The sequence below is a fragment of the Saccopteryx leptura genome, chromosome 9 (genome assembly GCF_036850995.1).
Source record: "Saccopteryx leptura isolate mSacLep1 chromosome 9, mSacLep1_pri_phased_curated, whole genome shotgun sequence".
Classification (NCBI taxonomy): domain Eukaryota; kingdom Metazoa; phylum Chordata; class Mammalia; order Chiroptera; family Emballonuridae; genus Saccopteryx; species Saccopteryx leptura.
Window position 1 is genome coordinate 72766488 of NC_089511.1, and position 27079 is coordinate 72793566.

General features: G+C 54.8%; 2 protein-coding genes across 5 annotated transcripts in view; one reads left to right on the plus strand and one right to left on the minus strand.

The window, feature by feature from the left end:
• Window positions 1-27079, plus strand: part of LOC136381374 (cadherin-23) — a 75703-nt gene that overhangs the window by 11176 nt on the left and 37448 nt on the right. The gene's annotated exons all lie outside the window — the stretch shown is intronic.
• VSIR (V-set immunoregulatory receptor) lies at window positions 754-26399 on the minus strand. 3 transcript variants are annotated; one of them, XM_066348249.1, is made up of 7 exons: window positions 26155-26399; window positions 13390-13736; window positions 12599-12655; window positions 6904-7011; window positions 3659-3686; window positions 2188-2381; window positions 754-2019 (listed from the first exon to the last, which is right to left on the minus strand). In XM_066348249.1, the coding sequence occupies exons 2-7, from the start codon at window positions 13721-13723 to the stop codon at window positions 1982-1984; spliced, it is 759 nt and encodes a 252-aa protein (XP_066204346.1). In that variant the 5' UTR covers window positions 13724-13736; window positions 26155-26399; the 3' UTR covers window positions 754-1981. The 3 variants fall into 3 exon arrangements, with proteins under 3 accessions (XP_066204346.1, XP_066204344.1, XP_066204345.1); XM_066348247.1 differs by having other exon boundaries at window positions 13390-13818; XM_066348248.1 differs by lacking the exon at window positions 26155-26399 and adding an exon at window positions 16827-16890 and having other exon boundaries at window positions 13390-13818.

The following is a 27079-nucleotide window of genomic DNA, read 5'->3' on the forward strand; positions in this document are numbered from 1 at the left end:
GGCTGGGCCGGGCCAGGCTCCCTGGAGGGCGGGAGCACCCTTCCCACGTGAGGAAACGGGAAGTTTGGTCTGTGGGCTTGTCCAACTCCAGGGGTAGCCCGGCTCTGCCTTGAGGTGTCATCCTACCCATCCCTGCCCCGCGGACCCCCACAAGGTGTGAAAACAGCACCCTCTTTCTGTGGCAGTGGGCACTAAGTGTTCATGGGAGCCGATGGAATAGAAGAGGGGACCTCCCAGGGACAAAGCCGGAGCCTGGGCTGGGGTGTTCTTGCCGCTGGAGGTGTCAGTGAGGCCTCAAGGCCCGTGCTCACCTTCTCCTCGAGGCCCCCAGGCTCAGCAGGGTGCTCGTGGCCCGTGCCCTTGAACATGACCAGGGGAGCTTTGGAAGCAATGCCACACGCCCAAGCAGCCCTCTGGTTCCAGCGCAGGCCTGGAGCTCACTGCAGCTGGACAGCCTGGAGCTATTCCTTTCTTCCACCCTTCCCACTCCCCGTTCCCCCTACCAGGTGATCAAGCCAGCTTCTTCCTGCCTGCTGGCCCCTCATTCAGGCCTGAAGTCCTGTCCTGTCTCTAGGCCCAGCCCCATGGAGTCAATGTAGGCAGCTGGCAGAAGAATGCCGAGTGCTGGGTTGAAGCTAAGCCCTCTGCAGTCAAGTGCCGGGCTCCCACCCAGCTCAAGTTTGCCCCTCCCCCCTTTTAGGTCCCGCCTTCCCCATCCCCTGAGTGTACAGACCTCCCCACTTCTCTCCATGCTTTACAGCCCTTTAATCAAAATTCCACAAAGGACTTCCCTTGCGTGCATGTGTGTGTAAAAACAAAGGAAGTTACGCCCTGAAGCAGGAGGTGGGGACAGAGTGAAGAGCGGAGTGGATACAAACCTTTCTATGGTTTGTCCTGCTCTTCCCCCCTGACGGGGTCACTGCAGTGAACACCCAGCTGATTGAATGGGACAAAGAACAATGGGGGGTGGGCTCCTAGGCCTCAAGCATCTCAGAAGCTGAGTAGGAATTTAAACCCAACCCTTACAATCTGTCCATAGGGTTGGCAGCTGGTGCACATGTCATTCTAATAGCACCCCCTCCCTCTTCACTCTTAAGTGTCACAGTTTAGACAACCCGTTATGTGGTCACCTTCTCCATTGGCCACGCTGAGCAATGGAGGAGGCGGATGACGAAGGCAGGGTAGTGGAGCCCTCCCCACTCACCTTCCCAGCAGGCCCCTGGGCCCTTGCTCACCCCCAGGATGGGTGTGCAACCTCTGCCCCAGCCTCCATTGCCCAAGATGCCAGTTGGCTCACAACGCCCACTGTCCCCCAATGTGTACTTCCTCTTTTGGGGCCTCTGGCCAGAGAACTCTGGAGACCACAGCGCAGGCAATGGGAGCCCCAGATTTGTTTAAACTGTTGGCAGCTCCTCGGAGAGGTTACTGGTCGGAGGCAGTTGGGGAAGGCTCCCATAGCCACGGGGCAGGCAGGCCCAGCCCCAGAGCCCCAGGGTTACAGAGTGAGTCTGACAGACGAGCACCCCAGGCAAGATGAGGGAACGCATCCAATGCAGTGGGGAAGAAGCTCTCCACATCTGGTCCTGCATCTCATTCCTGGGTGGGGGGCACTGGGAGGTCCGCTCAGTGCCCGTTTTGTCCCCTCTGTCCTGTCGAGTCCGGAGCTCATGTCCCAGAGAGGCTGCCACAGAGCTGGGAATCTGGGGCTTCCAGGATATAGGTCATTTGGCATCTGTAGCTGATGAACTTCAGGTCCCTGGGGTGGGATCCCAGCGCCCCACCATTCTTGAGACAAGAGGCTGAGTGATCCAGTACTTCTCCTTCTGCCGTGCAGCATCCGGAGGGGTTAAGAATCTGGCCATCAGGGTATCTCAAAGAGTCTGGGCTCAGAGCGGGGGGCGGGGGGAGCCAGGGCCGAAGCCAAGGGACCACTCACGGGGCCGCCTGACCCAGATGCACCTGCCACTGGCCCCTAGCTGGCCTACATGGCCTCAGAGTTTGGGGAGTCAGGGACGGGGTCTGCAAAAGAGAGGAGAAGCAGAGTGAATGGGGGCTCCTCTGTCCTTCACCCCCAAACCACACCAGGAGACAGTGAGTACTCCCAGAGAGGGTGGGCAGTCACGCTGATACTGTGTAGGTTAAGAGGAGGCCATGACCTCACAGGCCAGAGTGTTGGGAAGCACTCACCTAGGGATGGGAAGAAGACATCTCCGGGGCCCGGTGGAGACAGAGGAGTGTTGGGCTCCGAGAGCAGGTGCCGCCCAGACTCAGAAGGCTGTCGCTGGGCCATGTAGGACAGTGGGGGCCTGGGCTTGGCCTCCGGCATTCCCTGGGTGGGCGAAGAGACCTCGAAGCCTGGGTTTTCAATTCCTTGAACGTGGCTGCCAGAGAATCGGAACTGGAGTCATCTGTGCTGCCTAGGGGTTTGGGCCTCTGCCCTCCCACCTGCCCTGCTTCTCTGCTCCGTCCCGTCACCTGCCTTCCCACTTCCAGCCCCAGCAGCCTCTCCCAGCAGGAAGGACGGACCCAGGGCCAGAGGGAAAAGGCCGGGGGCTACCCTCTACCCTCTGTTCTGAGCTGAGGGCATCTGACCCCAGCTCTACCCCGTAGTGACTCTGCCCTCGGCCCTGCCAAGAAGCACTTCTAGCACCCCAGCCTCAGGAATCTGGGGACAAGTTTCTCTTTGGTCAGTAGGGTCAATGGCATTAGGATTAAATGTCCCCACAGCTGGTCTTGAGCTAAAAGGAGGGGTTCTCTTAACCCTCTTCCCTCTTCTGAGTGAGACAACCTCTAAAGACCCCTCCACCTCTTGAGATTTCAGCAGGATCACTAGGGCTTTCTTTGACCTTCCTTGAAAAGCATCCCTTTCAAACACCCAGAGGAGCTCTGGGTTTGGTACTGGAGGTACCAGGACCAGTTCCTGAGTGTGGCTCATTCCCAAGCATGCCCTCCATGCCAGGTACAGTGCCAGCTTCTGCCCAGGGCGCACCAGCACACACCCCCTATCAACTCCATCCCTGACCTTGCACCCCACTTTGAGCCCGGCCAGCCTCTGCCCTATGGGCAGTAGCCTGACAGCCTTCTCCTGGGGGTGCCCTGCAGGGAGGGGCACGGGTCCAGGTGTGCTGCCTCTTTGCATGTTTCAGGGTCTGCCCAGCTCAGCTGCTTCCTCCCCTCCCCCCCACCCGCTGACCACTAAGACCCGAAGTGGTGCATGGTCTGTCCCAGCAGGGTAGGAGCTCAGCCACTGGGTGAGGGGTGGCAAGGACAGCCAACCCACACAGATGTGCAGGCCTCGGCGGCACATGCTCTTCCAACCAGCTGTGCTAGGCAGCTAAACAGGGCTGCTTCTACCCAGAAATATCTCCTTCCTGACAGCTGGCCCAGGGCACAGGGAGGACCAGGAAGGCTATGTCTGTGTTCTGACACCAAGGAAGAGAGAGGAAAGGATCCTGGCATAGGGGTGGGGGGAGAGTCAGTCTGTCTTGGTGGAAAGCTACCCCACCCCTTCTGCATTAATTGAGCCACAGTTCAGGTGTAGACACACTCCTACAGAGCCACAAGCCCCAGAGGTAAGAATAGAGAAAGCTGCCAAGCTTTGAGTCAGGGTGGGGACAGCAGCAGAAAGCTTTCTTAGAGAGGTCTACACGGGCCTTACCTGTCCATCCGCACCAGCTCCTGGGCACCTAGGGACAGACAGAGAACCTGGTCACAAAAGGAAGGCCTTCCCAGACAACACCCCTGCCCCTGCTGGCAGATGTGCCCGGGGGAACAGAAGCAAGCCCAGGCAGGGCTGTGCTCAGTCCCTGCTTCCCACGCCTGTCCATCAGGAGGCCCATCCGGCAGGACTCCATGGAATCCCGCAGGTGAGGCCTCGGTGAGTGCCGCATTTGACCAGTGACAGATGAAACTTGGGCTGCGTTTTACAAGTGTGTAGGACAGCACTTGTCCCCAGGAGATCAAAGGCAGCCAATGCTTTCTCCTATGGCTTGACTTAGGCGGCCTTAGACATTCAGGATTTACCAACCAAAGGCCTGGCTCCTGAATTTGGTATTTCCTGTTTGGACATTGGCTGCAGTCTGGTCTTTCTCCATGATTTACTGGGTGGAAACACTGCAAGGTCAGTTCTTATTTATGGGGTTCCTGGGCCTCTCTGCCCCATCTCTGCATTGCATAATAGGGTGACTTCAGAGGTGACATTTCTTAAAGGAATATTAGGGGGCCTGAGACCCCATCACTTCCCAGCCATTCCAGCACCTCTTCTCTCAGCCACGCTGCTGCCACCCTGCCCTACTCTTGGAGTGCCCATCCCCAGACTGGACACCAATAGATGCAGTGGCCCAACTTCCCTCCTTCTGGCAGCTTCCCACGGAGCCTTCTTGTTTTTAAGAGCTTTTCCGCTGGTGATTATGGGGAAACATGGTGGGGGAGGGGCACGATAACAGAACACAGGGAAGTTGCATAAAAGTTCCAAAAGTCTCTGTGGTGTTAGAATCATGGTACTGTTTATCAGGGACCCTGTGTGTGCGGATTCTCTACGGTCCCTCTGTCGTCCTCTCCGCCACCCTCCGGGCTAAGGACTGGTGGTCCCACTTCAGAGCTGGGAAACCAGGCTCTGCCTCATACTGGATCAGTTTCCACACCCGTCGGCCTGTGCAGCAGACTGCCCTCCTCGGTGCTCCCCACACTTTCTCTTTTCCTGAGTGGGGCTCATTCCTGAGCACACCCTCTGCACCAGGCTCCGGGCCACGCGGCCTTTGCCCTGTAGCCCGACTCCTGGCATTTCCCAGGTGACTTCTGTCCCCTTAATTCCAGCAGCTGCTTCTCTAGAATCTAAGTTAAAAAAAAAAAAAAAAAAAAAAAAGGCCCAAACCTCCGCTCTGTCTCCATCTTGCGCCTGCTTTCTCTGGCTTTGTCCCTCTGGCACTTTTGTGTCTGTCTCTAACGACAACTCATTAGTTCTTCCACTTTTTTTTTAAGGGGTGGAAGGACTGGCTTCAAAGTACTTCTATCAAAAGATAAATTACTGACACTTTCCTACTACTGCATATATTAAATTGAGGGATGAGGAGCTATGACGTGGCTGCCCCTAACAGAAACGGGGTGTGTTTGGAGTTTCAGGAATGTGCTCCACCTTGGTGATGGCAGCCCCAGCTGGCGCCATGTGCCCACTCACTCCCTGTCCTGGTCCAGTTCTCAGCATCCAGTTCATCTGTCCCTTCCTGGTCCCTCCCTCTGGGACGCCCTCAGAGGTGTCCCAGTGCATGGAGTGAAAGATATGGGGGCTGACCCTCCTTTCCCCATATCCTCAAAACACCCCCAAAGTGTCCTAGCCTAGGGATGTCCCCCCTCTGATTTTCCTCCCTCCAGCCGGGAACAGGGGCTGGAGTCGGGGCAGCCCCGGGGACTCTGTGAGGAAGGCTGTGCGGCAACAAGAGCAGGACCCACAGTGCTCCCCAGTATCCTCCGCCTGGAATCTGCTCCCCAGTTCCTGCTCCCTGGTGGAGGCAGCCCTGTAGTCAGGAGAAATTACCCAGAAATCACCTCTTTATCCGGAGCCGAGCCTAGCAGAGTATGTCTCTGTCCTCGTCCCTCACCCACCCTCAGAGAAATGCCACACAGATGAGCGGGAGCTGAGGGCGGGGTGCAGCGATCTCTCCTCCTGGCTGAGCCCCCACGTTCCTCTCTCTGCTCCCCACCCCCAACCTCAGGGTATTTTGTAGGTGGGCTGTGGTGAGTTCTGTGAGATACGGATGACCTGAGAGTAAGGGCGAGGTGGCCACCACCCCCGAGTGACCCACTCTGGAGCTCCATGTTGGGCCCCAGGAGAGTGGGGTACAAGTTGTTACAGTTCAGCCAATGGAAATCAGGTGTGATCCAAAAGCCACCTGGTGACGGAGCAGCTCTCCCTCGGTCACCTCAGGAGCCGAGCAGAGGGGAAGATGTGGGGAGGGGAGGCGAGGGTCAAGTGCAGAGGGATCCCCGCTCTCTGGTGCCCGGAGGACTCAGACTGGCCAAGGCTATGGGTAGGGTCAGAAGAAGGGCAAAGGGCACTGTCACCTGCAGAGGAGTATGCAAAGGTGTCTGTGGCCCTGACGTGAAGTGTGGCTTCACCACTTACTCGCTGTGCAGCTCCTAAAGCACAGTACTTAAACTCTCTGCGCCTCAGTTTGCTCAGCTGTAAAATGGGGACAATGGAAAAACAAACTCAGTCGTTATGAGGATCCAGTGGGGGTACAGGCTTGGCGGGGTTCCAGGCACAGTATCCTTGCCAGTTAGGGTTGTTCGCGGTGACGCTCTTGCTAATGAGCATTTTTATTATAGGGTGGGATTATGTTCCCTGGAAAAAGCATGAGTTGAAAGCTCCGAGTTTGAATCCCAGCCTCTGCTATTTACTAAATTAAGAATCATTTGGTTAATTATTTAAGCCTGTAGATTTTAGGTCTCAACTGTAAAAGGAAAGAGTTGAACTAAATTATCTCCAAGATCCCTCCCGGTTAAGATAACCCAAAGGTCATTTTTGTCCCAAAGATTGCTATGCTAATAACAAAACAAGCCCACCTGTACATTAAAGCAGGTCTCCAAAGGATCTCTAAGTGGTAGCATTTTATAAACCAATTTGAACTACTCCATATGATTACTCACTCATCAACAGATATTTGAGTGCTCAGCCAGCACCAACTGGGACTGGTGGGCACTCAGGCCCTGCAAATGGCATGTCTACGTCCTCTCCTGTCCCCCACTGAGCTCAGCTCCTTGCTAGGCCTGCAGTAGCTCCCACCTACCGAGCAGAGGGCACTTGTGCCTGCCTCTTCCTTTGCTAATCCCCGGGCTGAGCTGGCAGCTGGGGCGGGTCGCTCACATCCCACCCCAGCCCCGTCCCAGGAGGGCAGGGATACTCACGGCGGTTGGAGGCCACCTGCCTTTGCTTGTAGACCAGGAGCAGGATGAGGGGAAGGCAGAGGATGCCCACAATGCAGGCGCCCGTAGCCACGGAAGCAGCTGTGATGTCTGAAAGGGCAGAGAGGCAGCCAAGGTGAGGCCCATTCCCATCGTTTCTCCTGAGGGGAAACTAAAGCCCAGAGAGGGAAGGACAGGCATCAGAGGGACCCACCCAGGTCTCATACCCAGACCATCCGTACCCTGCAGAGGTAGGGAAGGCCTAGGGACCCCTTTCCAAAGAGAGCCCCATGCTTTCTCCCCAAGTGGACCCAGAGGACACAGAAGTGAGGCCAGGCACTTACAGCTGAGGCAGCTCCAGGGAAGAGGGTGTCAGCCAGCCACTGGGGACAGCTCAGCTGTCCCGGGCCACAGGCTGTTCCTGAGGAAGGGGGGCAGGCCCTTCACCGACCCCCACGCCACAGAGTTCAAGGTCATAGGGAGCCCAAGTGACGGAAAGCTTTGGAAAATAGTGGCGATGGCTGCACAACCTTGGGAGCATAATTAATGCCCCTGGACCATACACTTAAAATTGGTTAAATGGGCCGACTTTATGTTTTACCACAATAAGAATAAATGAGTAAAGAACCACACTGATCTCTGCCCTTTGGCCCCAGGGCAGAGCCTCTGGAAGGGACCTCATACTTCTAGTCATGGGGGAGAACTAGAGAAACAGGAGTCCTTGTCTGACATTATAAATTTTTAAACTTTCTAAATTACAAAAAAGTTTAAGTTAAAAATTATTTTGAAGTTTCTTCCTCCAAAGAAGTAATCAGTGTCCGCAGTTTTCTTGTGCATGGTTTAGCTATGTTCTCTGCATATACGTCATATATATTTATATAGATCTATGTATATATACAGCTTTTTCATGAGACGATTGCTCTTCCCGCTTAGCATAGCTTGGACATCTCTCTGTATCGGCACAGAGATCTCCTTCATTCTGCCTAGGGCTTTGTCATGTGGCTCACCAAAAACGAACTGAAACATTCCCCTACAGTGGACATGTAAGTTACTTCTATTTTTCAACATAGCCAATAATGTAGCAATGAACTTGTGTGTGAATCTTTGCTCACTCGGGCAAGTACATCTGTAATAAATTCCTAGCAATGGTTTCTGCTGAGCCAAAGAGGACGTGCATTTTCTTTTCCTCTCTCTGAATTACCCTCCGCAAAGGTTGTAACACTTTGCGATCGACCAACAGCCCGGGAGGCTTGCTTTATTTCAGTAACTCTGCTGAGTCCAGGCGTTTAGCTGGGAACAGACGCACTCTCAGAACCACAACCAGCGTAAATGCATTTCCTTCCCAATTTTAGCCCTTCCCAAAAGATGGGCCAGGACACGCTGTCACAGTGTCAACTTGGCCCGAGGGAGCTTTGGGAAGGTGCGTGGGCTGTGGTGTCAAGGTTGCATTTGCACCACTTATTTGGGTAAGAGCTGTTTTCATCTCCTTGTATTGCTAAACAACACGATGGCGTAAACAAGGTTTCAGGGGTTGGTTCACACCGCAGAAGAGAACAAACTGTTTCCAGGTGCTCTAGAAGTACCCGCTAGTGCAGGAACAGTGGCTATGCTAATTACAAAGCAACTTCACTTCGGCTTGACTTCGTATTACAGCAGGCTCCCCTGCAGGCCGGAGCAAGGGTGCGTTTTGACGTGGAATGTTGAAACTAAAAACATTCTGAAATTCAGACGTATGAGTATTTCTAAACCCCATCACAGGGCCTTATTGTGGCACTAGCAGAGCGCTCATTTCTAGTCATCAAAGCAGGTCTTCACCAACTGGTGCTAAGTAACTTTTGATGAGGTTAGTCAGGTGCTCACTAATTCCGGCTCCCTCTTTGCCCAACCACCCCGCCTTAATCCTGCCCCCAGGCAAAGGTGCCCCATCTGCAGCCCCTCTAGGGAGTCAGGACTTGGTTTGCATACAACTTGGTGTTAGAATTAAGGCTAGGATGAGACAGGGAGGGGGGGCAGGAGTTTGGGGACTCGGTTTGCTCTCTGAATCCATGGGCTCCTCTGCAAAGCCCAGTCTCATGACAGCTCCCCACCCCTCCCCACAAGCACAGCCAGTACATTATGTGTGTGTGGTGGTGGTGGTGGGAGGCGGTTGTTGGTTTCTGCTTAGTAGCCATCCAGAGCTAGGCTTATCCTGGGAAGGTGATCAGACACTGGCAAAGGCAGCTGCCAGGCCAGCACTGAGGACTGTGCCAGGCCCTTACAGAGCAGGATGGAATGGGAGGGGCCTGCCTGCTCAGGGCTCCCAGCCCTGCCAGTACCCATGGGCATATATAGAGGAGGGAGTCAGGCTGGGCTACCTGGTTCCCCAGGGAAGGGTCTGGATAAAAGCAAACCCAAACATTCTGCTCTGTTCACGGGTAGGGAGATTGCTTCCAGGCAGGGGAGATGGGCTGCCCTTCCCTGAGGTGGGTGAAAAACCACAGCCCCTAGCAATCTGGGGCTCCTGGGGCACCAGCTTCCTCATCTCACCCCTTTCTTGTGCCTCCCCTGACCTCAGGCTGACTTGGGCTCTCATATGATTTCATAGACTAGCTGTCCTCCTACCTCCCAGAGATCACACTAGGAAACTGGGTTGCAGTGAGCAGGGAAAGCTCAAGAAGCCGGAGCACCATTAGCTGATCATGCACCAAAGCCAGCAGGGCCCTGTGTCAGAGCAGGGACTGGGATCTTTCCAAAGGTAACCGGCAGCAGTACCCAGTGGCCAGCCCTGAAGCCCACTGAGCACCTGGGTCACTAGACAAATGTTTCTAAACCAGTAAAAAACAGGATGTGTCCACTGTCGGCTGTCACATACTTGCCAGACTGCCTTGGGACTGGAGAATGGCTGAGTTGACTTTGGAAGCCAGGCCTACAATTCTGCCTTAAATGTAATAATAGTCAGCACTTAACATAGCACTTACTCTGTGCAGGGTGTAGTTCTTAGCCCTTTACATATTGAACTTCATTTTAGCCCTGTAACAGCCTAGAAAGTGCAATTATAATCATCTCTGTTTTACAGATGAGAAAACTAAGGCACAGAGAGGTTAAGCAACTTGGCTGATTTCAGGGTCTGTGCTTGTAAGCACTTTACTATACTGCCTTTCACTGGAATGACCTCCACATTTTAAATTGAGAGTTCACATAATATCCGGACTTCTCACTTTGCTAGAAAATTTAGTGGCTGTGGCAACCCTGGGCCCCCCTCTTGTCGTGCAGCAGTGGGAACTGTACTTATAGATTGGCAGCTGGGTGCTAGCCACAGTCTCCACCCCTCTTGACTATCTTATTCACCAGCTCCTTGGTCCTGGGGGCATTTGAGTTTTTGGGCCCTGAATCAGCTCCTTAGATAATACTGACTTGCCCCTCTGTGAGTAGGAAAGGGGCATACTTGCTCCCATCTCTCAGGGCACACATGGTACCCAGAGAATGGACATGCTGTCCACCCCCCTCCCCCCACCCAAAAGTACAGCTGAGTTTCTTCTTATATGAGACAACACCTGCCATAGTGCCAAAGACTCCACCACAGCTGTAGTCTCCAGACCTCCAGAACCAAGAGTCTGGAAGGGGACTGGGAGCGGACGCCAGAGGTCATCAAAGCCATCCTCCTGCCCTCAACAGCTGGGATAGAAGCAAACACTGCCTTTGGCCCTCAGGGAAACATTGTAGACAGAACCGGGGTGAGGCAGCCTATCTCCATGAATTAGAGGCAGTGTGAAAACTTGAGAGCAGAGGTGCCCAGCAAAGGAAGCCTGACCCACTTCTGGCAGTCAGATTCAAGGTTCTGCCTCACCCTCTGGCTCTTGTTGGCTGGACTACTAAGATTTCCCAAGTGACTTCCGACCCTGTATTTCTAGCAGCTGCTTCTCTAGAGTCTGGATCAAGAAACATGAAGCCAATGTCAGCTCCCTCTCCATTTTGTTCCCGCTTTCTCTAGCATCGTCCCCTCGGGCATCTCTTGTCTCTCTCTCCAAGACTTAACTTGTACAACTAATTTCAGGAATTCAGTGTTGACAGCGGAGGGCAGCCCAGCACCCAGGCAGGGCTTGCACCCTGAGAATCGGGCGCTCTGGCATCTCTTGGCTCTGGGTCTGAGAGACTGGGAGCATGTCCCTGCACCAGCCCAAACCTCAGTGTCTCCCCCTGTGAGATGGGGAGAGTGGCGGAAGTGACTGCAGTCAGGGAGCTCTGCGGGAGCTCCTGGAGGGAGAAGTGGGACTAGGAGGGTGCTCAGGGTGGAAGGAGCAATGGGGAAGTGACACTCATGCGCCCCGCCAGGCGCAGCCACCCTGCCCTGTACACAGGCACGCGTGTCTGCTCAGTCCTGAGACTGCTACCTGGGGAGGAAGGAGCCACTCAGAGGCCCCTCTGCACCCTCACCAGGGAGTCGCTGGTGGAGGAAGTGAGGACAGTAGTGGCTTGGTGCAGAGTGACATGTGAGCTCCGGGGTGTGCAGGAAGAGGGCCTTCAACCAGAGAGTTTCTTAATTCCATGTAGGTCTGGCTCAGACCAAAATGCGTGTTCTAATTTTGTTCCTGGCTGGTCTATTTTGGTTCACAAAAAAAGAGGAGTTCGAGTAAAAAGTCACAGCAGCCTTCGCTCTGGGCTTTGGCTGAGGCAGTCGTTGAGCGGCTCCCATTCCTGGCTTGGTCTTTGTCATGTGCTCCTGGATGGCAGGGAGCAGGCCTGTACTTCTGTATCTCCAGGGCCTGGCCAGGGCTGGTCCACACTGGATGCCCAATAGAAACTGATGGATAGGAAGCTGTGGAAGCCAAGACCCTCTCCTCAGAAGAGTGGGGCGCTCCAAAGATGTCTCCCTTCTGCCTCCCGTCTCCAAGCTGCTAGGCATTCTTGCCAGGTCTCTGAGTGCCCACTGTCCCCTTCCCCCACAGGGCACTTCTCTGGGCATACACCAGGAGGCTGTTACCCACTGCTCTACACACACCCCTGAGCTGGGAAGAAGGCGGAGGGAAGTGCTACCCTTGCTGACTATGTGAATTTGGGCAAGTCAAGTTGCCTCTATGGGCCCCCATTTCCATGTCTGTTAAGGGAAGATGGTGATGCCTGCTTCAGTGTTCTTATGAGAATCTACTGAGATACCAACACTTGGAAGGATTTAGCACAGGGCCTGGCACATACAGGTAGTAGGAGATCCAGGAAAGGTAGTCTGTCTCCTTGAGCCTCTCCCTCCTCCCTTCCCCATGCACAGAACAAGGAAATTTTAAGTAGTTGAATCCAAGCCTTTAGGACCCCTCCCCAATAGCTCTCTGACATTCCCATGTGGCAGAGGGCTGGTGGGCAGGAGGCGGACCCACTGAGAACAAGCTCAGCAGCCTGTGGCACCCAGTACCTGTCAGGGAGCACTTGGCCAAAATCACCACCAGGGTACAGGCCCACCAGGGAGCCAGGAGCAGGGACCCGTCAGCCTGCTGGCTCAGGTTCTGGGGCTTGGAAGGACCTGGGCTCCCGCGGGCTGCAGCCACGCGGCTTGGGTGAAGGAGGAAGCGCAGGGAGGGCAGCAGCGGAGGAGGCGCAGTGGGCTTCAGTGGGCTTGCGTGGCGAGATCAGAGTTTAGGATGCGGTCTAGGTCCAGGAGGACAGAGGAGAGCAGAGAACCCAGAGGGGCGATAGGATGAGAATCTACTGGTGGGTGCAAATCCCTTACTTTCACTTTCCCTGGGGGAGGATGGGTATGCGATGCACTTGGGTGGAGCTTCATTCCCTGTAGGAGCAAAGAGAGGGGTGTTTAGGGGGCTGTCAGGCCCAGGATGCCAGTGGGGCATGTCCAGGCTGGGGTGCCCCTCTCCCATCACAGCTACTCACGCTGCTGCCCACTCGGCAGCACTGCCGGGTGGAACCTGCACACACACACGCACATGCACGTGCTCACACACACAGGCACATTCTTCCTGTACACCGGGCATGCCCTGCCCGTTCTCATGCCACCCCAGGAGCGTGTGAATACCTGCCCATGCCCACACCTCTGTCCAGTCCACTACCCCTTGTGCTCTCACCTGGACAGAGACACTCATGTAAATATTTCCCAGTAGCCATTCAACCACTCACCAACTCACACCCCAGGTCGCATTTCACGGCCACGGTACTGTAATGAGCAGTCACTCTCCCAGTTCATACACACTCTTCCATTAAAAAGTCCCACTGTCACAAACAGAGCCACATCTACCTTCCTTCTCCATCACACCCAGATGGCTAGGGTACTGACACCCTGCTCCACGCACCACGGCCACCCCATCACACACACACCTGGAGGGCCACTGCGCCCATATAGAATCACACCCCCTTCCAGACACTGTCACACATAGTCACACCATCCTGCACGCAGCACCACACCCCTGCAGCCGCACTGTCCTCCTCTCTGCCTACCCTTCCAGATGGACACACGTGCCATCCCCACAGGGACCAGCCCCCAGGGTGTCCCATGAAGGAAGTCCTCACCTCTCTGGACCTGCAGCTCCATGGCACCATTGACCCTTTGCTCGGAGTGGTGGTGCCTGATCTCCACCACGAGGCAGCAGTAGAGGCCGCCGTCCAGGGAGGTCAGGTTGTGCACAGTGATGGAGAAGTTGCCGTGGTGGTCAGAGACCGACTCTAAGCCGTGGTGCTGGGCCAGGTCCCGGCTGGTGTTGACGGTCTGGTGGCCGCCGTGGTACAGGTGAAGATCGTGGAACGTGAGGTTGCGGATGGGCCGGCGGTCTAAACAGGCCTGCACCTCGCCCCGGGAGCTGCGGTACCACGTCTTGTAGAAAGTCACATCATGTCCTTTGGCCATGGGGCCCAAGATTCTGCAGGTGAGGGTGACATTTTGCCCCTCAGGACACACGTACAAGGAATACGGCGTGGCGACCTTGAAGGCTGTCACTAGACCTGCTCAGAGAGATAGGAACCTGTCACCTCCTGAGTCAGCACCACGCTCAGTGCCTGCAGAGCGGGGCAGAACCTTGACCTGGGGCTCCGAGATGTGGGTCCCCTAGCCACAGGCCCTGGGCAGGCCAGCTGACCTCCCCGACATTTGCTTGTTCATGAACCTGCTCTATCCCAGACTCTGTGGGAAGAGCCATGGGAAGTTCCTGAGCAGGGTGTCCCCCCACCCTGAGGACACTGGCCAAAGATGGCAGACGGAGCCCAGCCAGCATGTGCCTCTTCTGAGTGTAGCACCCACCGCTGCTCCAGCCCCCCCCCCACCCCTTCGGGCCCTGTGGCAGTGCTCGTGGCTGCTCCCGGGCACGCTGGCCTCTGTGCCCAGCACTGTCAGGGGGGAGACAGGACCGGAAGCAGAAAGGCTCTTTGGGAACAGCAGCCCTTTGTCCTGGACCAGTCTACTGGGGACCATCAATACTTTTGACCCTTCCCCCTCCTGAGGCTAGAGTGCCTTCCTACCTCCTCATCAATGAGCTCCACGGCGAGGCCTGTGCCAGGTGCAGAACCGCATCTGCATGCTGAACACGTGGCCTCCCCTTGGGGGGTTACAACGTAGGTGGGCAGACAAGCCTGCATTCACAACGAAGCAACCCCACTGGCTAAAGAGCAAACTGGTGCCAACCTCAGGGCACTGGGAGGAAAAAGGACACAATCTTCCTGCAGATGGTCAGGAGACTTCTTAAAGGAGGGAGGGCCTTTGAGGTTGATGGACAGACAGGGTTTCAGCAAGTAGAGAGGCTGCTCTGGGCCAGGTGGTGGGGAAACAGGAAAACCCCAGCTGTCTCAGGGAAGAGACTAGGAACGCATAAAAGGCCATCTCATCCATGCACCCGCCTGCCATCCAGTCTTCTTAGAAATACTTTTTAGTTCATTTTATTTTCAATAAGTCAATGATATAATCCCTGGTCCTCTTTATCTTACCCCAATCCTTCATCATTTAACTGTATTGACCTTTAAAAACACTGGCCCTTGAAAACAGGGCTGGAGCCTGACTGTGGTGGGCAGTGGATAAAGCATCGACCTGGAGCACTGAGGTCACTGGTTTGAATACCTGAGCTTGCCCAGTCAAGGCAAGCTACTACTTGCCCGGCCAAGGAAGCAACTACTGCGACTACTTCTCTCCCCTTCCCCCTCCCTTCTCTCTAAAAATCAATAAATAAAATCTAAAAAAAAAAAAAGGAGAGCAGGGCTGGAGTCCTGGCTCCTCTATCCTGTATGAGCCCCATTTTCCTCGGTGTGCAATGAGAAAAGTATTACCCGCAACACATGGTTATGAAAGGGCTGAAGGAGGGAAAGATGAGAACAGAAGATGTGAGCTCTAATGCTCTCTGCAGAGACAGCTAGGATTGTTATACATTAGTGATATTTTCATTTTAACTGGCATTTCATTTAACTGGAGTAGCTATAGATCAGGCAGACAAGGAAAGAGAGTGTGGAAATATGTACAGAATCCAAACAGATACGTCCTTTTGTTTGCCATTGCCTGAACTCAAGAAAACACCATTTCCTTCCGATGCCCCTCCCCTGCCTTTAGAGCCTGGGACCCACCTGCTGATCTGAAAGCCTTGTCCCAGTTAGGAAGGAGGCAGCCTGGCGTAGGCTTGGAGTTGGACCAGCCTGCAGTGGAGTCCAATACTCTAAGTTACTTAACCTCTGAGCCTTGGCCTCCTCGTGGTGCCCAGCATATTTAAAGCAGAGTGTGGGGAGACAGCAAAGCCATAGATCCCAGACAATATGTCTGCAAGGGTGGCGTTTCGGGCCCCAGAAGTTAAGGAAGACAGAACACACAAGAGCCTCCAATTCACCAGCCACGAGTGAGAGGGAGCCATGTCTCGGAGCCCCAGATTTATAAAATACAGTCATTGCTAAGGTAAACAGAAATCTCAGGACTTCTTTTTCAAAATGCTGATCTCCTTTTCAGGCAGAAATATAGAGGCTCAGAAAGGGAAGGTGGTTTGCCTGAAGTTCTGGAGGATATGAACTCAGAGCCTGGAGAATGGGGGTTTCAGTAAAGCAGGATCTAGTTAGAACTAGAAGAAATAGAATGTATTGTGTGCCATGCTAAGTGCTTTATGGCATATCTAATAACCCTATAAGGTGGGTGTTGGGGTTTTTTCCTATTTCACTGATAAGGAAATAGGCACAGAGATGTTAAGTAATTAACTGCAGACCACACAGCAAATAAATACAAGAGCAAGAATTAAATTCAGGCAATTAGAGCCTGATCTGTGGTGGATGAAGTGTCGACCTGGAACACTGAGGTTGCCGGTTCGAATCCCTGGGCTTGCCTGGTCAAGGCACATATAGGAAGCAACTACTACGAGTAGATGTTTCCTGCTTCTCCCCCTTCTTTCTCACTCCCCCTCTCTTTTTTCTCTCTCTTTCCCTTCTCTCCAAAAATCAATTTTAAAAACATTCAGGCAATTAGACACTGTACTGGTTGAAAAAAAAAGTTCAGAAACTGGTAGCCCACAGACCACATCTAGCCTTCAGAAATATTTTATTTGATTCTCAAAGTATTTTACGTTTTTTTTTAAGATTGCCATCATTGAAAAACCAGGAATTTGATATGAAAATTCTGACTCTTAGCTTCTCTTTGAAAAGTCAGAAAATTGACCCAAGCCAGCTTTCCTACAATGCTAAAGTGGAGTAGCAGCCTCCCATTAAGATGGTCCTTCGGCATTCCGGTTTACCACAGTCCTTACTATTCCCTAATGTTTGTACCTGGCCTGCTTCATTCTCTCACCGTATTGGCAGGGCCCTGTGGACATTTGAGCTTGTGACCCATGAGTGTGGCTCCTGGGGCTAACCCGAAGGGACTGTCTGCCCAAGCTCATCACATAGAGATGCGTCCCTCAAGCCCAAAGGGGATGATCCACCCAAGGTCCCCAGTGGAAGTCTGGCAGAGGAGGGACTGGCCAAGTCTCCCCCAGCTGCCGACTCATTGCTCTCACCTCCTCAGCAGACCTAAGGAAAGAGGAGCCCCAGCTGCCCAGCTGTGCGCTGAGCCTGGACGCCCCTCACAGGCCTGGGCAGCAGTGACCTCACAACAATGGCTGCGCCAGTAAATGGAGGTGGGAAGTGGCTAGGGAGAGGACCCTCCCGGGTGCTCCCAGGAAGAACAAAAACACACCCGCAGCGTAGACCCGGGAGCTCTCTCTGCCCTGTGCGCCCCCTGTCGCCAACAGGCCACATAGTAGCTCCCACCAGCACCTCACCCAGCTGGTGCCCAGGCTCTCTTTTCCCCAAGCTCACTCCCAGCCTCAGAGCTACCTCAAGGCTGGAGCTGAATGCAGACCCGGCCGCCTGTGTAGGAGCACACACACCTGGGGGGCTCTCAGGAGGGCTGGTGCAGACTTGGAGCCACACAGCAGAAGGGGTGGCAGGGGATAGGCAGAGTAGAGTGGAAGCAAGAAGAGGAGCACAAAGCAAGCCAGGTGGAGACCGCTGAGGGGACAGAGGTGTGGCTGGTTGGCCTCGCTTGTGGTGGGGTGGGCGGAGCAGGGTGGGAGCAAGCAGCAAGACCTCCAATAGGGGCAGCCCAGAGCCTTCAAGGTCCAAGCAATGGTGTGAATGACCACAGAATTGCCCAGACAGCAGTGAGTGGGGCTTTTCAACCCTAGAGGCAACTTCCTTGAAAACCCACAGGGGGCACAGAGAGAACTGGGGTTCAGAGGCCATGGGAGGAGGGGCATTGCTCAATCGCCAATCCCTCACATACCCCAGATGAACCTCTTCCCCTTTTAGAAAAAAGGAAAAGCTAAGATTCAAGTTTAGGGGGTGTAAGGGGGAGTGTTCAGTTTTAACAAAAGAGCTATATGGGAGTGGACCAAGGGTCCACAGGGGATTGTCCTGTGTGAAGAGAAAACATCTCGTTTGTTGTGTCTGAGACTCAAGCCAGATCAAGGTCGAGGGCAGCGTGTCCTTTGGGAGGGCACTAAAGGGCGAATAGTGAGCATGCCCCGTGCCATCCACAGCTGCACATTCGCACATGTGTTTTTGGGGGGGATATATAGTCCTTTGGTATTCCAGAGCCCAGCTGGAAGTATAATTATTTGGCAGGAGGATGTTGGTTATTGTCCAAAGCAGATTCTTTTGGACACCTGGGTCATTGTCAGAGAATGGGGAGAGTGGGTGGGGAGGAAGGCCCCTGGCTCCAGGGTGGCGGAGAGTATGTACACAGGAAAACGACCTGGGACCTGAGCCTGTGCCCGGGGAGGAACCGTCCAGTCATTGTGCTGCCCGTGGGGCCCAGGCCCACCGCCACGGGTAGGAAGGCAGACACCACCTGGAGGAAGAATGCTGTGAACCTGGGGAATTCCAGGTCTCAGGGTTAAAATCTTGGTCTGGGCAGTCAAATCCCTGGGCCCCTGTCCCCACTTAGACATGCCCCTACTGTGTGCCCTTGGGAAGGTCCTGTTCTCTGGACCTCCCGTTCTTCTTCTAATCTAGATAAGATTCCCCAAGTTCCTAGCACTCCCTCTACCCCCCCCCCCCCCAGCTCTGAAACCCTGCAGCAGGAGGGAAAGCCTGTCTTTCCTCAGGACAGAGCAACAGGGCAAGTGAAAAGCCAGTAGCCAAGGCCACTAGCACAGCCGCCTGGCCCATGTAGGTTCGCATTTTATTCAGACAGACGGTAATGAAACAACGGAGCCAAGAACTGGTGGGCCATTACCTTTTAATCCTAGCTTGCACCCGGCGGGCAAGAAATACACACAGTGGGAAAACACTTCCCTTTCCATTCAGGGCTCCCAAAGCCACTGACTTATCCGAGTTTCCTAGAATCAAAGATTCCTACCTCACCAGCCTTATTCACCTCTGTTCCCCATCTCCTTCTCTCTGCACAAACTCTGCACAAACTGGCTTCTCCCTCAACATTCCGCCATCTTGGCTGCCTCTCCTCTCCTCTTCTCCACGTGGCCTTTCTCTGCTCTCCTCTCTGCTCTCCTCTCTAACGCTAATCTCAGGAACCGAGAGAGAGCAAGCTCCCTCTCTGCCCCATTTTATAGTGTAGAAATCAAAACCTTTAATCCAATATACAAACAAGGAAGTCTCTGATACAAAGTCTCTTATCTGAGGCATAAATGGGATTCCTCATAAGAGTGCACCACCCCACATCATGCAACAGTCAAGGGTGTGGGGAAAAGCTTAGTCTTAAAACTAAGCCTTGGGCTATAACCACCCTGCCTGCTTACAGCCTGTCCCCCACACCCAATGCAAACTATAAGCAAGCAAACATATATATCATATTTACAAACTTATTTGACCGACAGCAAGAAATAGGCCACAGAGGTGATCACAGGTGTTTTGAGTACTCTTTCTGTGTTAGGATTTGTTGAGCACTTATTTAATTCTCATAACACCCCCTGCTGTAGACATTATTATCCCCATTTTATTTTATTTTATTTTTTTGTATTTTTCTGAAGCTGGAAACGGGGAGGCAGTCAGACAGACTCCCGCATGCGCCCGACCGGGATCCACCCGGCACGCCCACCAGGGGGCGATGCTCTGCCCATCCGGGGCGTCGCTCTGTCGCAACCAGAGCCACTCTAGCGCCTGGGGCAGAGGCCAAGGAGCCATCCCCAGCGCCCGGGCCATCTTTGCTCCAATGGAGCCTCGGCTGCAGGAGGGGAAGAGAGAGACAGAGAGGAAGGAGAGGGGGAGGGGTGGAGAGGCAGATGGGCGCTTCTCCTGTGTGCCCTGGCCAGGAATCAAACCCGGGACTTCCGCACGCCAGGCCGACGCTCTACCACTGAGCCAACCGGCCAGGGCCATTATCCCCATTTTAAAGATGAGGAAACGGACTCAGACGAGTCAAGCAACTTGCCCAAGGCCACACAGCTCCATGTGGCTGAGCGGAGACCCATACCTTAGACACAGCAGACTGCAGACAAGACGAACCCCCATCTCTCCAGTGGACAAGGCTGACACCTCACCCTCCTGAGACCTTGAGCTGACCTCGAATGGACTGCTTTCCACATAGCCGCCCTTCCTCTGCCTTGGGCCCAAACTGAAAACATCATTCTTGCATTCCACAAATATTTATCAAGGTCACAACAAGAGGCAGGCCCAAGGCAGAGAGGCCATGGGAGTACAGTGTCCAAAAGGGACATCTGCCCAGAATCTAGTTCGGCTCCTGCTGCTTTCTGGCTGTGGGACTCTCAGCCTCAGGGTGGGGTGGGGGGTGTTCAGCCTCTGATTAAAGGTTCCGTTCCAGTGCAGGGGAAAGGACCTCTTGTCTGGCTTCCGAGCTAGTTTTCGTGACCTTCACCTCTTTCCACCCAGCAGGGGCCTCGTGAAACCCTGTGGGCGTGCACGGGATGGGTGTGTGTGGGTGTGGACAGGCTTGTGTATTTTCCCTGACAGGGCAGAAGCTTAGCTCCCAGTTGCTAAGGCAACGCCCCAGCCTTTGGAGGTGGGTCCTTTATCTTGACTGTTTGGGCCAGAGGCGCCACCCGAACAGCTGAAGTCTGTCCAGCTACTAGGGCTTGTATGTAAACAGTTACTGACCACCTGCTGTTGCTGGCTTTGTAGGAGATGCAAGGCCAGGGCCTTGCCCTCGAGGGGGCCCTCCACAGACATGGACTTGGTCTCCAGCTCCCTGCCAGGCTCTGTCCCCAGGAAGGGTGTAGGGAGAGACTAGCCTCCTTCACCAAGATGCAGAGCACAGAGGGAAACGAGGCAAGGACCAGTCAGGACTGAGTCTGCCAGTGCTCAGCTCCAGGATGTGCCCTGGGAGAGGGGCTGAGGGCCTGAAGCCAGCAGGCCCACCCTTGAGGCTCTGTGGCCAGCGAGGACAAAGGACATCTCAGATGTGTTTATTGATACCTGCCCCCGCAGGAAGTGTCCATTCACAGGGGACCAAGGAGTCCCGGAAGGGGAAGCCAGGCTCTATTGGAGGAAGCAGCACTTACAGCACCTTGGGAAAGCATCCATGTATCCGGGGCTTGAGGCTGGAGGCCAGCCTGTCTCCTAGGGAGGGCCTGGGCACGGCTGAGACCCTGCCAGAGATGCTTCCCAGGCCCCTGGCCCTCCCTGAGGGTGACTGTGTGCAGCCCAGACTACCTGCTCTGGCCAGCTACCCTCCAGATCACGTGCTGTGGAGACTTCCAAAGGTTTGGGTTCAAGTCTTCTCTTGCCCTACCATCAGTGCAGGAGGCTCAGTGGGGTAGTAGAAGCTGGTGCTCACTCTGTGCCGGGTATCATTCTCGTCATTGTTATATGGATTCCCTTATTTAATCCTCCCTCTCTATGAGGTGGGTACTGTTATCATCTCTATTTTACAGGTGAGGGAACTGAAGCACAGAGAGCTTAAGTAACTTACACAGAATTCATGAAATGTAAGTGTTGGTGCCGGGATTTGAACCCAGGTAGTCTGAATCCAGAGGTCTGGTGCCATGAATTATGTGTACAGGTAGCCAGGGACTGACTGGAGGCCCCGCCTCCTTGCTGCTGATGGACAGGGGCCTGACCCATGAGGACCTAGCTTGCTTAGGCCCCTGCCAGTGAGGCTGTAAGCTCCCTCTCCCCCTAATGGTTATTGGGGTGGCCCGTTGGCCCTAGCATAGAGGAGGACCTGGCTAGAGCTTCTGTATTTATCTGAGGAAGGCAACAGGGGCTGAGAGAATTTGGGGCTGGAAAAGCCCAGAAAAACCCTCTGGGTCTGCACTGGCCTCTTTCCCTCCCTCCAGGAGAGCTGACCTGTCCCCTGCCACCAGCTAACGCTCCTCACACTGAAGGATCTGCTTTTGTGACTATGGAGAGGAGCTGACATTTACACACAGGTAGCTTTAATTTTACAGCATTAAACACACTGAATCTCCTCGAGATGTTATTCCCTTTTTCAATTCTCTTTCAGTCCTGATTACATCAAAGAGAAAGTCCCAGTTTTATGCCAACATGTCCACATGCCAAATCATTTGCTAAGCTCCTTTAGTTTTGGTTTGGTTTTGGGGTTGTTTTTGTTTTGTTTTCTGCAAAGGACAGCAGGTTTGGGGCTTGGTGCCTTCCCCAGGCTATAGTTTCTAACTGGAATTTAATACCCTTATTTGGTCTTTCTATTATATACTTTTATGATTTTGTTCTATTTATGGCAAGTAGTACTGGCTTCCCATTTATGGCAGTGACATAAAGTTTCCTTTTAAAACCTATTTACTTAAGTAAAAAAATGAGTAGATTTAAAGAAAAATAAGTATTATGATGACAGGCAGCTACAGAAATCCCAAAGGTGATAAACAAATGATTGAGGTTCCAGAAACACCCTCTCAGAACGACCCTTCAGGAGGGAGCAAGCAGCCTCGCTGAGACCACCTTCCCCGCTGCCCAAGCCTCACGTCAAGGGGGGATGTGTGCTCGTGTCCCACAACCCCGTGTCCCCATGGGGAATGAGATCCTTCGTAGGAAGCTTAAAGGGCCTGGACTTGCTTGATCAGTAACTACTGAGTTACTGATGGGCATGATGGTGGCCACGGTCTGTCTTCCTGGGGATGGTCAGCCAAAGCAAACAGGACGAGTGTCAGATCAGCTGCAAGAAAGACTTCACTGAGCCAAGCAACCCCTGAGCCACACTTGCCTTGAAGTTGACAAGTTCCCCAGAGATTGAAAAGCCCCTGTCTCTGGGGAACTTCAGGAAGAGAATCTCCATCTAAAGTGGCTGACCCAGCCTGTGCACCCGTCAGACCTCCAGGACTAGAGTCCAGTCCCAGTGAAACCAACCAGTGCCTCCCGTGCCCTGGCCATTCCACGGGACCCCGCAGGCAGCAAGGAGCTCAATGCAGAGCCAGGGGCATGTGCCCTCTGGAAGCCAGAATACTATGATGCCACATAGTATTCACCAGGTGCCAGAAACAGTGTTAAGTGTTTGTGCACTGACTTGGCACAGTACCTCTCAGAGAGGTACTGTCATCACCCCCGGTTAAGAGATGAAAGAACTTACTCAGAGATGCTGAATAACTTGTCCAAAATCACAGTAATAAATGGCATCTTGGGATCTGAATCTAGGTCTTACTGACTCCCAAAGCCACTGTTAAGTAGCAGAGCTGTACAGAGGTCCTGGCAAGCAAGGCACACACTACAGGGCCCTTCCTTTGCTGCTCCCACACAGGGTACCACGGGGCACGCCCATGCAGCTAGGGGGACCCGAGGGTCAATCGGAAGCTGCATTCCCCATCCCCAGCTCACCCTCCCCTGGCGAGGCCAGACTGCTCCTGGATGAATAGCTGCCCTAAAACCTGGGACCGCAACTCCGTATGTGGGGCTCGGTCAGTGCTGGCTGGAGGGGCCATTGCCACAGGCCTGTCTGTGTATGCATCCAGGGAAGTGGCCTCTCAGCTGCCCAGCAGTGCTCCTCCCCTTTGACCTGTCCCAAGACGTTCAGGCCCCAGGAGGGAACCTTTTCCCTGCTTGGAGAGAATCAGGAGCAGCCAGCCCGGCTCAGAGAGGAGCTCCCCGTGTTACTGGACGCCCCTGGCATTGGGTAGATGTTCCCTCGTGCCCACTGGCTGGCCCGCAGGCTGTTTCTCACCACCCCATGGCCTCTGGGCAGAGGGTCGTAGATTTCCCCAGAACTGACCACTGCTGAGTCAGAGGCTTGCACCATGAGATTGCTCAACAAGGCCCTGCAGCTCCGTGTACCTTGAAGGGGAAGGTAGGGTCTCTCTTCCCTGGCCCCAGTGCACTTCCGTGTGCTAGCCCAGAGTTCCGGTCAGCCTGGGAGGAGGCGGCAAGGACAGTAACTGTCATAGGTCTTAGGACTGCCTACAGGGGACAGAGAGGCTCAGCCATCCTTTGGGTCTGCTGGGTCCTGGCTCCCTGGGTGCCTCCCTACAGCCATGTCACCCTGAGCCAGACCAGGAAAGGGGTCTCTTCAAATTTCACTGGGCTCCTGAGCACCATACTCACCACCACCATTCTCCTGGGTGATGGTCCAGCCGCAGAGCTGAGAACAGGCCTGCACCAGCCACTGCATCTGACCTTCCCACACATGAAGACTTTGACTTGAGCAATCCTGCCCAGGGCAACGTAGCACCTTAGCTGCCCGGTGAGCACATCTTTCCAACTCATAGACCCTCCTGATCGCACCTGCAGCCAGGCCTCCCATGTGGCATCTCCCTGGTACACTGTGCTAGGCAGTAGGGTGAATAGTCATTAGTATGCCCAAATTACAGTTAAGAGAGCTGAGTCTCAAAACAAGGGGACTCCTTTCCATGGAAGCTGCTTCAAGCACTAACTATCTCCCTGAGCTGGGCCCAGGAAGAGTGGAGTACCAAGCTATGTGAGTAGCCAAGGCCGCTGGGGATGAAGGCTCCTGGCTATATACATAATACCGAGGGAGGGGCTCTGCGCCTCTCTGCTCCTGGCTGCTCTGCAAACTGGGTCTCTAAGTCCTGGTTCTCTAGAACTCAGTTTCCCAAACTGGGGCTGCTGACCAGGGAGAAGCCCAGCAAGGGGAGGGGAAGGAGAGGTTAAAAAACGAAAGGGCTTCTCAGGGTCACTTGGAGAGTATGGGCTAAGGCAGATGGAGCCTTCTGGAACCCAAGTCCTGACACGAGCCATGGCTTTGGTGCCAAGACTGACACCCCTCCCCCATACTGTCTCCCCGGGATGGAGAATCCAGGCTGGAGTTCAGGCAGCTCTGTCTGCAGGCTCCCTCACCCTTGTCAGAGGCCCAGGCCAGCATCCAAGTACAGGATATCATGCTACCTGCAGGCACCCACTTGTTTCTGAGGTGTTTTCCAGGTTCTCCATCCCCTACTCTGCCTGTTACCTTGTCCCTCCTCTCCTTCTGACCCACTCGCTGGGTCTCTGTGCCAAGTTCTCCTCCTCCCTCCTGCCTCCCTCTGACTCCTTGCATGACTCACACTTTCCCTGGGCCCTCTCCATAAGGTTTACTTCCACAGGCCGCCTGCTGGCTGCCTCTTCCCTGGAGATCCAGCCTCTTCAGTGCTGGGCAGACAAGAACCAGAGGCCAGGCTGTGAGTACGAGGACCTCTGCCCTCCCCCAGAAGCTCCTGTGTCCTAGGCAGGATACCACCTGGAGTTGTGACAGTCTGGACTTTGAAAGAGGAAAGTAGCACCTCCGTGTACAGTGCTCCTGCATTTGAGCTGAGCCATAAGTTATCCAAGGACCCAGAAGGCACTCAAGGCCAAGCTGGGAAAGTGTCCCATGTTCCCTCCAGCGCCTCACATGGGTCCCTGAGCCCAGCTTCTCTAGGGTGCCAGAAATCAGCTGACCACTCAACTCTCAGCCATCAGACCCCTCTAGGATAATAACAACATGGATGCCCACATCTGGGAGTGGACCAGTGCAAGGCTGATCCGGGAATGTAACTGGGGTCAGGGTACAGACTGAGAATACCATACCTCCTGGAGGAGCAGGCAGGTGCCACAGGTGTCAGAAGCCAGTGGCATCCACTAGAACACACTGGGGCTGTCCTCACACTGTCCATTTCCTGTTCTGCAGAAGCCCCTCTCACCCTGGGCTCTCTGGACAGGGAAGGGTTGGATAGGTAGCTGCTTAGACAGCTGTCAGAGCACAGAGAGATGCCCACCGCCCAGCCAGGGAACTTGGCAGAGCTGCTGCTGCCCCTGCCAAGGCGTCCCAGCAGCCTCCCAGCCACGGGTGGGCTGCACAGGAGGCTGAAGGGGATTCCCAGGGTGTCCCAGCAGCCTCCCAGCCACGGGTGGGCTGCACAGGAGGCTGAAGGGGATTCCCAGGGCGTCCCAGCAGCCTCCCAGCCACGGGTGGGCTGCACAGGAGGCTGAAGGGGATTCCCAGGGCGTCCCAGCAGCCTCCCAGCCACGGGTGGGCTGCACAGGAGGCTGAAGGGGATTCCCAGGGCGTCCCAGCAGCCTCCCAGCCACGGGTGGGCTGCACAGGAGGCTGAAGGGGATTCCCAGGGTGTCCCAGCAGCCTCCCAGCCACGGGTGGGCTGCACAGGAGGCTGAAGGGGATCCCAGGGCGTCCCAGCAGCCTCCCAGCCACGGGTGGGCTGCACAGGAGGCTGAAGGGGATTCCCAGGGTGTCCCAGCAGCCTCCCAGCCACGGGTGGGCTGCACAGGAGGCTGAAGGGGATTCCCAGGGTGTCCCAGCAGCCTCCCAGCCACGGGTGGGCTGCACAGGAGGCTGAAGGGGATTCCCAGGGCGTCCCAGCAGCCTCCCAGCCACGGGTGGGCTGCACAGGAGGCTGAAGGGGATTCCCAGGGCGTCCCAGCAGCCTGCCAGCCCCCCCCTTCACCCACTGTGTTCTCCCGTGCCCCATGCCCAGGCTCCATTGACCTTACCTCCGGAGGCAGCCAGGAAGAGAGCTAGGAGCACAGGCCCCCAGCACCGGCCGCCAGCCCCCGGGACTGTGGGGAAGCCCATGTCACCGTCGGGCCGGGCGAAGCAGCGTCCGGGGCAGCCCAGCAGAAGCAGTGCTGAGCACACGCTGGGAACAGACACGGCAGGCTAGGAAACCTGCCCAGCCAGTGAGTGAAGTGAGTGCAGGAGAGCCCGCAAGTGAAAGCAGCCTTCGCCAGAGAGCCGCCTACTCAGCACCTCCCTCGCAGCGCCCTCAGGAGGCCGTTGGAGGCGCTGCCCACAGGGGCCCCGCGGGAGGGACTTCCCGCCCACTCGCACCACAGAGGAGCCAGCCAGTGTCACAGCGAGCCAGCTCCAGCCCTTTCTACCTTCCCCATTCCTCTTTGGAGAGGGTTACTCTTGTTGCACAGCCTGAGAAGCACGTCAGTGTGTAACTTAGCATGATACATAGTCATCAGGGATTGTGTCTGCCCTTACCTACCTTCGAGTTGTCTGGGGCAGGGGCTTGTACCCTGCCTTCTCCAGCCCAGCCCTGGACCTGGTATGTGGCAGGCACACCCAGTTGTGGAATGAATAAATGAAAAAATCTAACTTTGGAGCAGATTTGACTAGATTCCAGGGCCTGCAACACCCTAGTGCATGTGCACACTGCACACAGATGTGGCACTGGTGCAGGAGTACACAACAGGTGTGACACATCCTTAAACTAGGACATACACATGTGTGTGCATAGCATCTGGTAGTGTGTCCGATAGAAAATGATCCGTGCTCCTCTCCCCCCAGGCCTAACTTCCCTTCCCACTGGCACCATCTCACTCCCTGAGCCGGGGCACCCTCACTTCAGGATACTCGGTCACACCCCCACCGCCAGTAACCTGCTCTTGCACCCCACTCAGCACGCTGGCA

Excerpts from the sequence above, each read along its gene's own strand:
- VSIR (XM_066348247.1), bottom strand. The coding sequence starts at position 26,236 with ATGGGCTTCCCCACAGTCCCGGGGGCTGGCGGCCGGTGCTGGGGGCCT. Across the intron at positions 12,656-13,389 it reads GGAGCTGCAGGTCCAGAGAG|GGAATGAAGCTCCACCCAAG; the intron begins GTGAGGACTTCC and ends TTGCTCCTACAG. Across the intron at positions 3,687-6,903 it reads GCAGGTGGCCTCCAACCGCC|GTGCCCAGGAGCTGGTGCGG; the intron begins GTGAGTATCCCT and ends GTCTGTCCCTAG.